This window comes from Amblyraja radiata, chromosome 39 (genome assembly GCF_010909765.2).
Source record: "Amblyraja radiata isolate CabotCenter1 chromosome 39, sAmbRad1.1.pri, whole genome shotgun sequence".
NCBI lineage: Eukaryota > Metazoa > Chordata > Chondrichthyes > Rajiformes > Rajidae > Amblyraja > Amblyraja radiata.
Genome location: NC_045994.1, coordinates 16,763,135 through 16,780,364, shown reverse-complemented (window position 1 = coordinate 16,780,364; position 17,230 = coordinate 16,763,135). Strand labels below are relative to the sequence as shown.

Sequence of the window (17,230 nt, the reverse complement as noted above, 5' to 3'; positions counted from 1 at the left end):
AGGACATCAACATCTGAGGAGGAGTACAACATCCATTAAGCAGCTCCACCGTTCAATATGATGATGGCTGATGGAATCCTTTGCCTTGACCGCACTTTTCTTCTCCATCTCCGTAATCCCCTCTTCCCAATGATGCATTTTGTTGTTACCTTCAGTTTCTAGGTCTGCCTGTCACCCTAACTGATCGCACTCTTCTTTCTTGCTGTCCAGAAGTGAAGAAGGTTCCTTACGCCTCCCTGGGCCCCCCAGAAGAGCGCCTTGCGCTGCATATTCTGCGACTGCAGAATCTTGTGCCTGAACACGTGGAGACAAGGACTTTGTTCAGTAGCGCTCAGCCAGGAATCGAGCAGGTGAACTCTATGATGTTATAAGCATTCTTTCTGGTGCAATACTAATGTTCTTGGGCCATTCCTTCTCTCAGATTCTCAGCATAGTACAGGGCTTTGACAATCTCATAGAATTTGTACAATTTGGGACGTTGAGTCCTACTTGGACAACTGTTGGGGCTCTGTGCACAGTTCTGGCCTTTCAGTTCTAGAAAGAATCTAGTAGCACTGACAAAGATGTTGGGGAAAGATTTACGATGCTACTAACAAAACTGACTTTATTGCTCTCAGGAAGAATTGAACAATCGAAGCCACTTTTCTGTGGAAGTTTAGGGATGAGCTAATAGAGATCTTGAAGGCTAATCTAAAGCAGAGGAGGAATGTATGATTCTTAGATTATAATACTATAAATTCTGGAAAAACGCTCCCACACCAACGATAAAAATTTGGATTTCAAATATGTCCGAAATGTTACACCTGGAAGACATGAGATTCCTCCTAGCAGGCAAATCAGACCATTTCCAAAAGATTTGGTCTCCATTTATCGACTTATTACAAGTATAGGGTGCAACAAAACTTTGAAAATAAATGGTTTCAGGACCTGGTGAGGGGTGTAAAGATACTTATTTTACTTTCTTATATCTTCTGTTTTCTATTTTTCTCTTTCTTTTTCTTTGGTTTTCTTTTTATCTCTTTTCCGTGTTTTACGTTTCTACGTGTCTCTATTGATCACTCTTTCACGCACTTACTATCCTATCTAACTCTCTCTACTTTCCTTCTTTTTAAAGTTTAAAACAAGAAGTGGTACAGGAAATGTATTATGTTATTTTTGGCTTATATCACTGTAATGTACAATACTTCTAATAAATAAAATATTAAAAAAATTTAAAAAAGATTATAATACCATGAGAAATCACACACATAGAAGCTTAACTTAATTTCTTGTGCAGGGGAAATTACAGATGTGGATTGACATCTTTCCCAAAGATCTGGGGCCTCCTGGTCCAGCCTTCAACATTACCCCACGGGCTCCCATGAGGTGAGTGCAGATGCCATCCCGGTAAACTATCTGTATGAGCCAACTCATAAAATAATCCAAGAATAAATGTAAATTAATTCCAAGACCCTGCATTTTCAGCTTTGTTTATTGCGGAGACCCCAGGAAGCTACATTGCACCCCCTTTTTTTAGTTTAAGTTTAGTTTATTGTCACGTGGCCGAGGTACAGTGAAAATCTTTTGTTGCGTGTTATCCAGTTAGCGGAAAGACAATACATGATTACCCTTGTCTTCTATACTGCCTGTACTTGGGTAATTGACTTTGCCACATACCTCATCACCTCCTCAATCCCCACCCCAAGCTTGCCCCTTTTCTCCCATCTTCCTGGCCACCTATTGTGATAAATGTTCTTGGAGTGACAATCAAAAAACAAATCTCTGGATTCTGGAAATCTAAAATTAAACCAGAAAATGTTGGAAAAATTCAGTAGATCAGGCTGTATCTTGAGGGAAGAGAAACTGAGTTACATGTGTCAGGTTGAAGACCCTTGGTCAAATGGTGTTCGAATGCAAGACCTCGACCTGAAAATATTTCCAGCTTACCTGCTGAGTAGTTTGTTTGTTTTTGTTTTAGATATTTTTGGGGGATTTGCTGTACAGGCAGCCAAGGAAAGCACCGGTCATTCCAGGTGTGGAAGACAGAGCCGGAACAACTCAGCGGGTCCGTTGCAGGTGGTCATATGAACCTGGTTCAGTTTACTACATGCATCCTGCCCCCATTTTCTCTCCTTTCTCGGTTTCTCTACATTTTGCATATGGGTCTCGGTCCCTCATTTTGCTGGATTACTTTAGCCGCTGTCCGAAAGGCAAACGTGCAAAGCACAGGCTAGGATTGGAACTAGAAACCCATTCTTAAGCCCCATCTCTCCCTGCCCTCACTCCACAATTGCTTTGTGCAGTTCAGACCACAATGTTAATTCAATAAAAGTCATTGGCACCCCTCATTGATAGACTTGGTCACTGCTTAACTGTTATAATATCCTGTCTCTTGTCCTTCTCGGCTTGGCCACATTGCCTGGATCTTTTCTAATGAGTTTCCTTTGTCATTTTCAGGTATGTCCTCCGCTGCATTGTCTGGAACACAAATGATGTTTTACTGCAGGAGACCAGTGTCATGGGAGAGAAGATGAGTGACATCTATGTTAAAGCGTAAGAAGAATGTCAATTAGTTGACATTTCCTTCTCATCTTAATCCTATGCCCTCTCGTTCTTGATTCCCCTATCCTGGGAAAAAGACTGCTCAGTCACCCTGTGTATGTTCATGATTTATACACCTCAATGAGATGTATAACCCATGATTTATACACCTCTTAGCCTTCTACCTGCCAAAGAATGAAGCCTGCCTGCTTACCCTCTCTCTATAGCCCTTGAGTTCTGGCAACATCCTTGGAAATATTCTCTGTGCTATTTCCAGATAATATGGCTTTGTATTACTGAAAACACAATATGGGTGCTTCTCTAGAAAGGTAATAATTTTCCCTCTCCCACCCGTAACACAGGTGTAAGCTACAGATCACAACTATCTCAAGTGAGAATAATTATCACCTGCTTTTTTTTCTTTCCCTAGCTGGATGGCTGGATTGGAGGATAACACACAGAAAACTGATGTCCATTACAGGTCTCTGGATGGAGAGGGTAACTTTAACTGGAGATTTATTTTCCCGTTTGAATATTTAAAAGTGGAACGAGTCCTTGTCATCAGCAAAAAGGTAGGGACCGAGTAATAGTGGAATCATTGTAGGACCTTTACATGCAGTATATTGGGGTTTTCAGAAAGCATTTGACAGGGTGCCACATCAAAGGCCATTGCACAAGCTGGCAGTTCATGGTCCTGGGAAAGTGTGTTAGCATGGATTGAAGATTTGCTACTGCATAGACACAGAATTGGATTAAATGGGTCCTCAGGCTTGTAGGATGTAACTCTTAGAATGGCCTAATGCTCAGTTCTTGCCCATCGAATGTTTTTGGAAGGAGAAGGAATTAAGATCTGTAGGGAACTGGCAAAGAAGAGGAGATGAAGCCTGGGTGTGATCATAGTGAATGGCGTGGCAGACATGCATAGCCTACTCCTCCTGCTTTCATGTGCTCTTGTCTCCCTTACAAGAATCATTCTACAGAAAATGTAATGTGAGATACTTTCATTGTAAAGAATCTCAATGGATTAGCCTTTCTATTAATTCCTAATGTATAGGATTCCAATATGCCAAACTCTTTATTAATTCCATCCACAAAATCTTAACAGATTAAACATCTTCTCATCTACTGCCAGTGCATCAATTCTAGTGAACTAAATTATTCTCATTCCACCTCTACCTATTGATTTCCACTGCTCAACCAATGCTCTATGATTAAAGTAGCTCTTTCTTCCCAATAACCCTTTCTGGCTTAATCCCTCCCTTCACCACCTCCAGTTTAAATTCCATTTGGAATATTTTGGAGGACCAAGAACCAAGTCCATATTACAAGCGGAGGCCTTAAATGGGAAGAGTTAACACATTGAGACAGAGTCTTTGTAAATGTAGTTAATTTTAATACATTTTGGAGATGGGGAAATTGATTACTGTCTCATTTAATGTATTTCAGTGAATCTCCTGTCTTACTTGTAGTCATATAGTCGTAGAGTACAGAAATGGACCCTGCAGCCCACCACATCTATATCTATGATGATGATTGTAAAATTGGTGATTTTATTGAAATACTAAGTGATTTAATCTGTCCATCAGAAAAAGATGCTGCACACCTACTTACTTGTTTTAGTTTTAGTAATGTTTTAGTAAAAAAATGATTTTGAGGGAATTTTCTGCTTCTTTTAGAATTTTATTTGGAACCTGGATGAGATGGAAGTGAAAATACCTCCTAAACTAACCATCCAGCTTTGGGACAATGATAAGTTCTCCCTTGATGATTATTTAGGTAAAATTTCATAGATTCTATAGATTAAACAACTTATATATGTCATTTGCGGGATATGGCATAATTGATACGTTCAGCATTTATCACCCATCCTTAATTGCCTATGGCTACTGTGCGGGTATTCTTTTTTGAACTGTTGTCTTATGTTGCTCTTGTAAGAAAATTCCAGTATTTAAACGCAGAAATTAAAGATTGACAGGATATTTCCAAATCAAGAGCGTGTGAGACTTGGAGGGTGTATGTTTCTTGAGTTTATCTTTCCCACCGGTAGAGGTATGGGTTTGGAGCATGTATTAAAGGAGTGCCTGGTACGTATCGAGGACATTTCTTCATGGTGAGCTGAGGTGAAACCATGGGAGTGGTGGGAATACTCTGAAATCATGTACTCACTGGGCCACTTGGCCTCCTATCTCAAAAACTTATGAGAGAAATAAAGAGGACATGTCAGAAAAGTGTAATGGAGGGCATGGTACACTGAGTTACACTGTCTTTGTTTGGAAAATGTGAGTTGACTGAACATAAATTGAATGTAAACTCAGCTCAGTTGAGTAATCAATACTTCTTGATGCTTCCATCAACTGATCAATATTGCAAAGATGAGCTTCAGATGAGATTGTCATATACACTAGGGTGCAATGAAATTCCTTATTTACATGCTCTTAGAGAGCACAGTACACATACAACAATCAATATAACGACAAGTGCAATAGGATGGTGCAAGATTTTAGTGCAATCCAAATAGTGCAACAAAAAAAATTCAGGTACAATAACTGAATGAGCTAAGAGTAACGCTGAAGGGCACAAGCATTGAGAGCCAGGCTGCAGGAAATATGACCAATTTAAAACAAAGATCTGATCAAGTGGTCTAGAAGCCAGTTGCAGATGGAGGCCCCAAGGCCAGGGACCAGGAGGTTAGAGATAAATATATTCGGTATTACGATTTTGGAAGCTGAGCTATAGTCAATATAGTATATATAGGTGTGCATATTGTCCAGGTGATCCAGATCTGAATCTAGTGCAAGAGATATGGCATTCTTTTTAGCCCTACTTTTCCTGTACCCAAATCACAGGAAGTTTAGATTGTCCATGAGACTGGCCCAGACGATGGCCATCCCCAATCTTCTCATTATGGTTGATATTGGAGCTACTGGGCTTTAGTCATTGAGACATGTTACTTTACTTGAAGGTTTCTTTGAAGCTAATGAAGATAGTAGACTGTTTACGTGAGAAGATGAAGGATCTGTGACTCCCACAATATGGCAATGTACTGTGAAGATGTTGATGAAAACGGTGACCAGTTGATTGGTGCACAATTGCAGAATCTCTCGTTTCGTTCCAAATGGCCGGGTCTTGCTTAATGTTTGAAGCGTTGAATAATCTTGTTCTAACTGAGGGCAGAGAAATATTTTCCGAGAATAACAGTTTCTTGGTGACAATTGAAAGAGACCAATGGTGAATTGTAGTCCCGTAGGCAGTGGGACACAGTGAGGAAATGGCAGATAGAGAGAGCCTTGTGTCCTGTCATTGTGGAGAGGGGCACAGATACAAACAGCCAAGTCCTGAATCTATCAAAGTGACAGGCCCACTTTCCCACCTCCATGTAGGGGAATTATAGGCGGCTCCCTATTTCTGTGTGGAAATTGCGGATGCAGATACAAACCTCGCCATTTTGTGCGAGTCGCAGACCTACAAGCCTTCATAGATTCCAGGTGCTGATACATATGTTAATGTATTGGGGAATCACAGGCACAGGTTTGCATCCTAACATCATGTGAGGTAATTGCAGATGAAGCCTTGCCTCGCATGGTTGCTCACTGAGTTTCATTGTGGATGTTGCCTCCACTACTTCACCTATCCATGTTCTCCAGTGATGCTGCCTGACCCACTGAGTTACTCCAGTACTTGTGTCCTTTTATGTATTGTAGGGAATTCTACCCCGGCTAGATTCAGCAAGGCCAGCATGTTTCCCCAGCTCACACAGCCCTCTAATTTGTTCATAAGATCTCTGATCAGCTCTCTTATCTCACCCCTGTGGAATGAAGGTCTTAATTAATAAGTCCTTGCTCCAGATTTGATTGTTGTGTTGTGTTGTCTGTGTTGGCAGGTTTCCTTGAGCTTAACCTGAATGCTTTACGAAGTCCAACAAAATGGGCGGATCAATGCACCTTAAACAAGTTCTTTAAGAAGGAAGGCTCTACAAAAGACAAATTGCAAAAGCTGGTTTCACTGTTCAAGCAAAAGCGTGTTAAGGGCTGGTGGCCATGTATTTCATACAAAGAAGGCAAAGAAGTTTTAACAGTAAGATCAAGTTATTTCTTCAAGTCCGTCTGTATTCCTCCATGTAAAGAGGTTGATATAGAATAGAATAATGCAACACAGGATTATCTGTGCTAAACATGATGGCGAGTTACAGGGGCGGAAAACCCGGGGGGGCCAGAGGGGACACGTCCCCCCCCCATGTTTTGAGAGGTGGGCGACATACCCGCCAGGTTAACCTGCCTGGATTTGCGGGAAATATGGCCAGCGCGGAGAAGCAGCGCTGGTATCCCGTCAGTCCAGACAGGGCTGTAGTTAACCCGGTGAGACAGGCAGATCAGCTGCATTTAGCGCTGGATTGAGCCTCCGAAGCCTCGCGCGCGTGTGTGAGTATGCACATGCGCGTGCGGCCGCCAAAAAATGGTGTCCCCCGTCCCCTCCATGTTTTGATAGTGAGTTCCGTTCTTAGCGATTTAAACTAATCCCCTCTACTTGACTATGATCCATTTTCCTCCATTCTCTGCGAATCCACGTGTCTTATTTAAAAGCCTCTTAAATGCCACCATTTTATCTGTCTCCACATCTACTCCTAACAGTGAGATCCAGACTCCCACCAGTCTGTGTGAAATAAATAGTTTCCGCACGCATCTCCTCTAAACGTCATCCCTCTCGCATTAAACCTCTGCCCTCTACACTCCTCACGATGGTAACGATGCCTATTCGGCACAAATCCAGCGCTGCCGCCTACAGCTACTGGAGCGTTTCCGATGCACATTTCCGCTCTCATCCACATATCAAAACCTAGGTGTGGCAAAATGTCCCAGCTGGCAAAGGTGCTGCCTCTTAGCTCCAGCAATCTGGGTTCATTTGTGCCGTCCAGCACAATCTGCATGGAGTTTGCGCATTCACATTGCGATGGTGCGGGTTTTCCTGGGTGTTCTGACTTTTTTGTACATCCCAAAGGCATGGAAGCTGGTAGGTCCATTAGTGTAGAATGGTGTAGCCTAGTGTAGAATCTGTGTGTAGTTGATGGGTATATGGAGAGAATAAAATGGGATTGGTAGTATTAGTGTAAATAGATGCTTGGTAGTCAGTAAAGACTCGATAGGTCTGAGGGTCTGATTCTAAGCTGTATGACTCTGATTCTTTGGCTATTGTCATTGACCTTGGCTTTGAAATATCCTGACCTCTCTCGCCCTCCTCCTCCTCCTCCTCCTCCTCACCATATGCCACATTCCCCTTGTGCAGTGTTTGTGTAATGAGAGCTGAAGGCTTTCTTCATTGAAAGTCAGCAATAGTCATTGTTTCCATTATTGACTCACCTGGTGTCAGAGGTGAATTCCTGGGTTGGTTTTTATTTTGTTTTCCCCTGCCCAGTGAGATTATGGCTCATCGTGATCTGGTGCTCTGATACATTCTGAGTTAGAAACATAGAAAATAGATGCAGGATGAGGCCATTCGGCCCTTTGAGCCAGCACCACCATTCATTGTGGTCATGGCTGATCGTCCCCAATCAATAACCTGTGCCTGCCTTCTCCCCATATCCCTTGACTCCACTAGCCCCTAGAGCTCTATCTAACTCTCTCTTAAATCCATCCAGTGATTTGGCCTCCGCTGCCCTCTGTGGCAGGGAATCCACAAATTCACAACTCTCTGGGCGAAAAAGATTTTCCTCACCTCAGTTTTCCCTGAGGCCTCCCCTTTATTCTAAGACTGTGGTCCCTGGTTCTGGACTCGCCCAACATTGGGAACATTTTCCTGCCTCTAGCTTGTCCAGTCCTTTTATAATTTTATATGTTTCTATAAGATGCCTCCTCATCCTTCTAAACTCCAGTGAATACAAGCCTAGTCTTTTCAATCTTTCCTCATATGACAATGCCACCATCCCAGGGATCAATCTCGTGAACCTAGTTGTGATAGTAATGCACGTCCGTTTCTCAGTTTAACACATGGGCGTGAAATGTGGGTACATGGTGCTGCCAACAGCCTCCCACATGGAGGCTTGTGGGTGCCTGCGTCCAGGGGCATTAAACTGCCTCAGTAAGCAGCGAGGGACATTCCTTTCGGCCTCTCACTGTGATTTGTTCTGCTTAGGGTAAAATCGAGTTGACCTTGGAACTGGTGACAGAATTTGAAGCTGAGGAGCGGCCAGCTGGAAAAGGGAGAGAAGAACCCAATATGAACCCCAAACTGGACCCACCAAAGTATGTTTGCAGAAATTAATGCACTCAAAAACGTATTCTGCTGCTTCTGATGTCAATTCTGCAAAATTTGCACTTTCGTGAAAATATTCTTTGGCCCGTAATTTAACAAGATCAGAGCACAGATCTGAACAAACCAGGACACATCGATTAAGTTATTGTACAGGCAAAGTGCACCATTTCACATTGTATTTGTTCATTGGTATTTTGTGCTTCCAGTTAGCTTTGGTGCTCCACTCCCTTTCCTGCTGGACATATACAGGAAGAGATGTATCAGCAGAGCCATCTCCATCATCAAAGACCCCTACCACCCATCGCATCACATATTCTCCATCCTGCCATCTGGGAAGAGGTACAGGAGCATTAGCTGCAAAACCAGCAGGATGCTCCTCAGCTTCTTCCCGCAGGCTATAAGACTGACAAACGGACTTTGCCCCCTGCCAAAGTATCGCGCACCAACCACCAACCTGGACACACTGCAGCAGAGCCACTGTCGTGCCGCTGCCGATCGGAACGCCTGTTGATGTTTAGTAGAGAGTAGAGTGTTTAATTTGTTCATGATATATATATTTTTATTTCTATTTATTTTTTACTGCACACTGAATGGACACTGGTTGAGCAACGTTTTTTTGTTTCCTCTGGGTATGTGAGTACTCAGGAAAATGACAATAAAGATATACTATACTACTATACTATATACTATACTTTTGTAGCTCATTTCATTTTCATTTAGATGGATTTAGCCTGTTACTTAAATTCCAACTTGAATAAGTTAAAATTACAACCTGGGTATGTTTGAGAAAAGAGCAGATTCTTGGATGATGGACAATGCATGATGGTGTCGCAGTGACAGATTTGTCGAGGTCTGCTTGGGTATAAAATTAGAACTAGACCTGATCTAACCTGAGCCTGAGTTTCCCCCGCAACGTGACTCTGTCATAATTCCACTACATGCCAGGTTGTACGTACATTTCCCTCAACAGATGTTGCCGCGCCCCTGGGAGTTCCTCCAGCAGTTTTTTTTTTTTTTAATGTTCTTATTCAATAAATAACAGGCACTTGTTAGTTTAAAAAAAGACTCGGTGCTGGAGTAACTCGAGCCACTTCTCTGGAGAACATGGATAGGTGACATTTTGAGTCGAGACCCTCCACACTGAAGTTACCTGCTGAGTTACTTCAGTCCTTTTCGTCTTTTTTGTAAACCAGCAAATTCAGTTCCTTGCGCCTACAGGCACATGTTAGTAAGTAGTTTTATTTGCTCACATAGGTTAGGCACAAAATGCTGGAGTAACTCAGCGGGGCAGGCAGCATCTCTGGAGAGAAGGAATGGATGACGTTTCGGGTCGAGACCCTTCTTCCAGCATTTACAGTTCTTCCCTGGCATAAAGATTACGTATTTAAGCAAATGTTTGCCCATTCTCCAGTTCACCCATTGTCCTTCCTGTTCTGCAGCCGGCCAGACACTTCGTTCTTGTGGTTCCAGTCTCCCCTGAAGGGGTTGAAGCATATTGTTTGGCGCAAGTACAAGTGGTGGGTTATCTGTGCATTGCTGTTGTTGGTGCCCATTATCCTCCTCGTGTCTATCCTCAATGCAATACCTGTAAGTATACCGTGCTATCTGAAGTGTAAACGGAAAGCTCCCGACAAACAGTGACCCACATAATGGTGGCACAGGGATGCAGCGGTTGAGTTGATGCCTTACAGCGCCAAAGACCCGGGTTCGATCCTGACATCGGGTGCTGTCTGTACGGAGTTGTGGCCACGTGGGTTTTCTCTGGGGGCTCCAGTTTCCTCCCTCATCCCAAAGACGTGCAGCTTTGTTTCATTTCACTGCACGTCTCGTATGTGTACGTGACGAATAACTTGACTTGAAGTTTAATTGGCCTCTGTAAATTGTCCCTAGTGTGTGGGATAGAACAGGTAATCGCTGGTCAGCATGGACTCAGTGGGCCGAAGGGCCTGTTTCCACACTGTATATTTCTCAACTCTAAATAATTTGCATTTCAACTATACCGAGGCATTCTAGAACTACCAAGCAAAACAACCATAAAATTATCAAAATGAATTTTGAAAGTTGTCCTCCTTGTTCAGGATGCACTCCAAGCCCTGCAAGGCCCACAGGTTCCAGACGGCTACCTGTCTGCTCGTGGACAGTGTGTAATTGCTCATGCGGGGCCCTGAGGCACAAATATTACCTTGGAAAGGGGGTGGGGTGGGTGGTCAGCTTAGATAGATTCCCCCCACCCTCGATGGCTTGACACCAGACATGCAAATGGCCACTGTGACCATGTCGAGGTCCCCTGAATGAATGCCCCCCCCCCCCCCCGCACTGGCTGCCCAAAGATCAGGAGTGTGGGACCATCCTGCACCTTCTGAGTGTTTGACAGGATAGTGCTGAAGGACATCACTTTGTTTCTAACCTGTGCTGTCCAAACACTGGGAACTTTTGATGCTATAAAGGGAAGGTACTTTAGTTCATTGATTCCTTAAAAATAAATTGTGCAAGTATATAAGTGCATATGGTCAGGAGATGATTCATGCTCTATAAGAATAGAACAATTATCTTCCCCAAACAATATCTTTCTTTGAGAAAGTTTAAGGCTTCTCTCCATTAGTTTTGGCATGCAGACCGATTTAATTCAAAAAATGCTCATTGTTAAATTTGATGAGTTGTCTTTTCTATTTTGTGATGCTTTATCTGAAAAGTTGCACTAACGATGTTGTTACGAGTTCAAACTGAGGTGTGTGAAAGTAATTTGACAGAAGAGCTCTCACACTAACAAGTGAAAACTTGCTGTCTAATGTTAAACTTTATTACATGGTCTTAGTTTGTCGACTCTCCGCTTTCATTGATGTTTCATGAATGAAATGCCTGGTCCCTGCTTATACCAATCAGGCACAATAATTGGTCACAGTGCTCCTGGGAGAGGGAAAGGGACTGGAGGTCTGCAAAACCCCAATGGCTTTCCAATAGTTGGACAGTTCAGTGTGAATGCCATCCCATTCCTCCATCCAAATACACGCACACACACACACCGCTACGATCAGCTGCTCACACACCATCGTTGCGCATCACACTCTGAGGTTTTGAAGGGCTACCCATGCTGATGGAACATCAGGAGCTGTGGTAGCAAGACTTCAAGGGGAACTAAACTAGAAACATGTCAGGGGTGTTCCTGCTGATTACTGTGGAAAACCACTTGCAGCTGATCTGGCCAAGACCTAGTTAGCTGATCAGTCTGTTGAGATTCATCTAATGCTTCCTGCAGGCAGTTCACTGCTTAAGCTGGTGAATGAAGCAAACACGACCACCATGTAATAAACTGGGGTTTATTTTATTTCTCTTTTCCTTGAATTTGTTTTTTTAACAGAACACTATAGCAAAATTTTTGTTGCAGTCCACTAGATTTCACGGGAAGAAAAAGTGACAAGGAGGCACGCAAGGTAGAAGGCCAGGCCAGTCACGGGGTGAGCGGCTGGGCCTGCAAGGAGCAACAACCCAGCAGGATGCCTCCAGCGTGTTGCTTCCCTTCATTACTTTTGCTGTTGGCCATGGATGGAAAAACAGTTGGGTGTGAGAGACAGGACTTGAGGGTTCACAGTCTAAACCCTGGTTTGTGCAGATTTCAAAGGGAATCATCACCCAGCTGAGGCCAGGACATTGCTCCTTCCAAGGTCGATACCAGACTACCTGCTGAAGAGTTCGATTACAGCAAGTTTAACACCTGTTCTACACTTCATATTTCAAATGTTTCCACTTGCCGGCACTTTCCAGAAATGCTCCATTTACTTGCTAATTTGTTTGCAAAAAGTGTTTTTAAAAAAAGGGACTTCAGTCCCCCAAAGCCTTTGATGAATTAACCTATAAATTATTTTGTATTGTTAAATATATATCCAGCCAGTGTAAATAAAACCCAAATGTACTCTGCTTAATATTGGTTTATATGCGACGCTAAAGGAGAGATTAGAGCGGAGACTAGAATCTGATTGAGGTCTTTGAAAATGTTCTCTAGTGGTGGGAGACAGACGGTGGGCCCCAATGCAGGAGTTGTGTCGAATATAGTGGTTTTGATTGTTTGCCTTTCTGTTTAAGAGGCTTTTAGATGTGCAGGCAGATGAGAACAGTTCAGCTCGGCATCATGTCTGGCATTGTTGGCTAAAGGCCCTGTTCTGCTGTATTATGTGGTCAACTTTATTCACAAAACTCTTATCCAGCCCGTGTAGTACACACCAGTCCCAGAAGGGCTCCAGTGGGCACAGCTTGCAGTGACCACCCTGCCAGCAACAGAAGCTTGTTACAGGGCCAGGTATTGGTTTATCTTCCAAACCTGTGACTGGGCACCTTGATGGAGCAAACTGATGGGAGGATTTCCCCAGCTGATTGCAGCTGTCCTGATGGACTCTATGCAAACAGAGGGAGTCTGACTAATCATAGCCTCTTCTATACCAGAGTGAGTTTAGTGTGAAGGACCAGGTCGTTTACATTTAGATGTGCCTCCTTCAGTAACATCCCTAATTCCAATCTGTGTGAAGTCACTTGGTAAAATTAAACAGCTAATACATAAACATAAAAGAAACTTAGGCTTCATATCAATTTCCACATGTTCTGTTTAATTGTATTTAAACAGTAGTCTTACAATAGTGCTGTTAATTAGGATAATCAGCATTTCAACACCATCTGTGGGTTTCTTAATCTGAAAAGTTTACTGTTCAGGCAACATCTTTTTCCACAGATGTTGCCTGAAATGCTGAGTGTTTCCAGCATGTTCTGTTTTAATTCCTCTATCTCGTGTGCAGCCTATAAAAAGCCTTTAATTCTGAACAAGCTCCTAACCAGATATCATAAAGGCAGTAAGGATGCAGAGTGCTGGAGTAACTCAGTAGGTCAGGCAGCATTTCTGGAGAACATGGTTTTGTGTAGGGACAGGGTCTGGACCCGAAAGGTCAACTTTCCATGTTCTCCAGGGATACTGTGTAAGGTGCTGATTTACTCCAGCACTTTGTGTCCTTTTACCATCATCTGTAGTTCTTTGTTTCTGCATCCTAAAGGCAGTAGATGGGCTTTGCAAGTCTCTTCCAATTTCATGTGCACCATTTAACTCTGTCATGCAGTGTGAAGAAGGACTGCTAACACCACAGCCATGTCCCACCTGATATGATGCACACACTTTTCAATCAAAGGATATACAAACAAAATTAACCATTGAAACTTAAAGTTCAGTAGTATAAACACTTTGGGAGAGCTATTCTTCCCTAATACATGGTGCTTTCTGCATAACTTAATAATTTTAACATTACCACTAAAAGTGAACATAAATAAATTTCATATCTACATTCTGCTTTACTTTGTTAAAAAACATTTACAGGCAGAGCCAGGGACACAGTAATAGTGTTGTACATTCTACAGTGCATCTGCAACTCTGGTCAGCACTCATCAATTGGGCACTCAGTAACTCAGCTGCTCAGATACCACTGAATAATGGCAGTGGTTTTCTGCAGTGACTTTGGCAGATGGGATTGGAAGATCAAGGTTGACCATGTCCAATTTGTAGCCTGTCACAGAACCTAAGATGATCGGAGCACAAAAGGCAGTTTGACATCAAGGGCAACCACCTCCATAGAATCCACGCACTGTCAGGTTTGTATAGTTCTGAGTTTTTCTTTGCAGGCGAGGACAGGAGATGTCACCTTTTATTTTTGATTGCAGTCTAAATTACAGTGAGCTCCTGGAATGGGACGGAATTTAAACTCCAAGACCCACGCTATGATTGGGGAACATTTCCGGCTGCCCTGCTGATTCGGACAACACAGTGTAAACTGGCTCCTGCATCAAGTGCCACATTAGATTACGGCCATGATTACATTGTTAGTTGTCCGAGCTTTCTCACGCAACTGTCACTACATTCCAAGGTACTTCACTGAGTGGAAGGTGCTATATAAATGCAAGTCTTAACTGTAAAACGCCAACCAAAGTCGAGAGGGGGAGAAGACAATAGATTGGAACCTTGTGGATTATAGCAGCAAGCCCCTTTAAAATCACAGCAAGATTGAATTTGAAATGGACTATTTCTCCATGCCCCAAGCTCAGACTATTTCACAGAAATCATTTTTTTGGACCAATATTGTCAAAAGCTTTATTCCATTGTTAAATTACTATCAGTTATAGCGCGTGAAAATATCCGGATGCTAAGAGTGGAGGGGAGTGTAATGTAGCCAAACACTGCGACAATGGTGCTGGGAGAGTTTAATAATCTGGAATAAGAGGACAGTGACAAAACAGTCTTCTGATTTGCTCTTTAAGATAGCAGAGTCAGAGGATATGGGAAGAAAGCAGGAACAGGGTACTGATTGTGGAAGATCAGGCAGGTTTCCGCAAGGACCGCAGCACAGGAGAACAAGTTCTGGCCCTAACCACCTGCATTGAAAACGGCTTCGAGAACAAACTGAAGACCGGGGCAGTGTTCCTTGATCTCACCGCAGCCTATGACACTGTGTGGCACAAAGGCCTCCTCCTAAAACTCACCAAAGCACTCCCTGCCTGGGCATCAGAAACCATCAAATCTCTGCTCTCCAACCGCAGGTTCAGAGTTCACCTTGGTCAGAACAAGAGTGCATGGAGAATGCAGAAGAATGGGCTCCCGCAATGGTCAGTTTTAGCCCCAACTTTGTTCAACCTTTACACAAATGACCTACCCACCACCAAATCCCGCAAATTCATCTATGCAGATGACATCTGTTTGGCCTTCCAAGCACCAGATTTTGGTACATTGGAACAAGTGCTCAATGAAGACCTTGCTAAACTGGACGAGTACTGCAAAACCTGGCGCCTAAAATCAAGCCCAGCAAAAACGATCTCCAGTGTGTTCCACCTCCATAATGCAGAAGCCACAAGAGAACCAAACATCTATCTGAGCAGGACCAAACTGAAGTATGCCCCCACTCCAACCTACCTCGGAGTGACCCTTGACAGGACCCTATCCTTCAAGGAACATCTCAAAAGAACAGCAGCTAAGGTGAAGTCCAGAAACAATCTCCTCAGTAAGCTAGCTGGCTCAAAGTGGGGGGGGGGGGGGGCAGCAGCCCCCACACTGCGCATTTCAGCACTAGCCCTTGCATTTTCTTCAGCCGAATATTGTGCCCCTGTTTGGTCCAGGTCATCCCACACACACCATGTGGACACCCAATTGAACTCAACAATGAGGATCATCACAGGAACAATCCGCTCAACACCACTCCCCTGGCTCCCTGTCCTATCCAACATAGCCCCTCCACACATCCGGCGAGTAGTCCTCATTCAAAGGATGCTCCAAAAGACCAAAAACTCCCCTCACCTGCCAATTCACATGGACATCTTCAACCCACCCACTGCTCGACTTCCATCTAGACCACCACCAGCTGATTTCACCATCCAATCAGCTTGGAAAAAGGAATGGGAGTCCAAGGACGTCCCAAATAAACATCTGGTGTCAGACCCCACCCTACCGGTCCCTGGCACCAATCTCCCAAGGAAGCAGTGGACGACGCTGAATAGATTCAGGACTGGACATGGCCCCTGCTTGGCCAGCCTTCACAAATGGGGCAGCAGCCCAACCCCACGGTGTGCTTGTGGAGAGCAGCAAACAATGCAACACATCATTGAAGCATGCCCTCAACAAAGACTCAAAGGAGGACTTGTCACCCTTCATACAGCAGATCAAGAGGCAACTGCTTGGCTAAAGGACTTTGCATTCGCTAAATAAATTACAGTGAATGGCGGTGCTGGCTCGAAGGGCCGAATAGCCTACTCCTGCACCCATATTGTCTGTTGCCAGTGTGTTAAATGTAGCAGCAGAATGCTTCTGGTAATTAAGTCTTTAACCCTATTCCAGCACTGATGTCAACTGCCATACTGTGCACTCAGTCTTGTTTTACACCTGCAAGTGGTTTCTCACTGCGTTGTAGAATCATACAGTGTGGAAACAGGCCCTTTGGCCCAACATGCCCCATCTACACTTGTCCAACCTGCTCGCGCCTGGCCCCATAACCTTCTAAACCTGTCCTATCCATGTACCAGTCTGTTTGCTCTCCAGGTGATGTACTGGTTTGGATGAGCTGCCACTCAAATGTCAACCACGCCAGGCAAATGGTTGTGTTTTCTGTACTACCATTCCTAAAATACACAAGAAGGTTAACACATCGGGAAGCAGGGACCAGCAAACTGCACCCAGTGCTCTTTGTAGCTCAGTAGTGGCAAGGACTAAAATAGAACTGCCCTCAATACACACAGCAGGCTGGGGTAGAGATGGGGTTTCAAAGTACCAAGCACAGTGAAAGCAGACACATTAAGACTTAAATACATCCCCTCGGCAGTGTACCCTCACCCTTCACACACACACAGGAAGCAACTACTTGTATCAAAAGCTGCTGATCTGCAGTCCCGCCTATCTTCCAAATTCAAGCTGATGCCTTTTTATTCTGATGCATTATCAAAACAGAAA

General features: G+C 43.7%; 1 protein-coding gene across 1 annotated transcript in view; it reads left to right on the top strand.

Moving 5' to 3' along the window:
* The window catches only part of LOC116967326 (myoferlin-like), a 55,490-nt gene extending 42,809 nt beyond the window's left edge, over nucleotides 1-12,681 (top strand). Inside the window, exons 43-51 of the mRNA XM_033013827.1 lie at nucleotides 211-350; nucleotides 1,277-1,365; nucleotides 2,437-2,532; nucleotides 2,951-3,092; nucleotides 4,197-4,296; nucleotides 6,401-6,594; nucleotides 8,647-8,756; nucleotides 10,206-10,353; nucleotides 12,125-12,681. Coding sequence (XP_032869718.1) covers nucleotides 211-350; nucleotides 1,277-1,365; nucleotides 2,437-2,532; nucleotides 2,951-3,092; nucleotides 4,197-4,296; nucleotides 6,401-6,594; nucleotides 8,647-8,756; nucleotides 10,206-10,353; nucleotides 12,125-12,181 — 1,076 coding nt within the window. The 3' untranslated portion in view covers nucleotides 12,182-12,681. The remainder of the gene's footprint in view (nucleotides 1-210; nucleotides 351-1,276; nucleotides 1,366-2,436; nucleotides 2,533-2,950; nucleotides 3,093-4,196; nucleotides 4,297-6,400; nucleotides 6,595-8,646; nucleotides 8,757-10,205; nucleotides 10,354-12,124) is intronic.
* The last annotated feature ends 4,549 nt before the right edge of the window (nucleotides 12,682-17,230 follow it).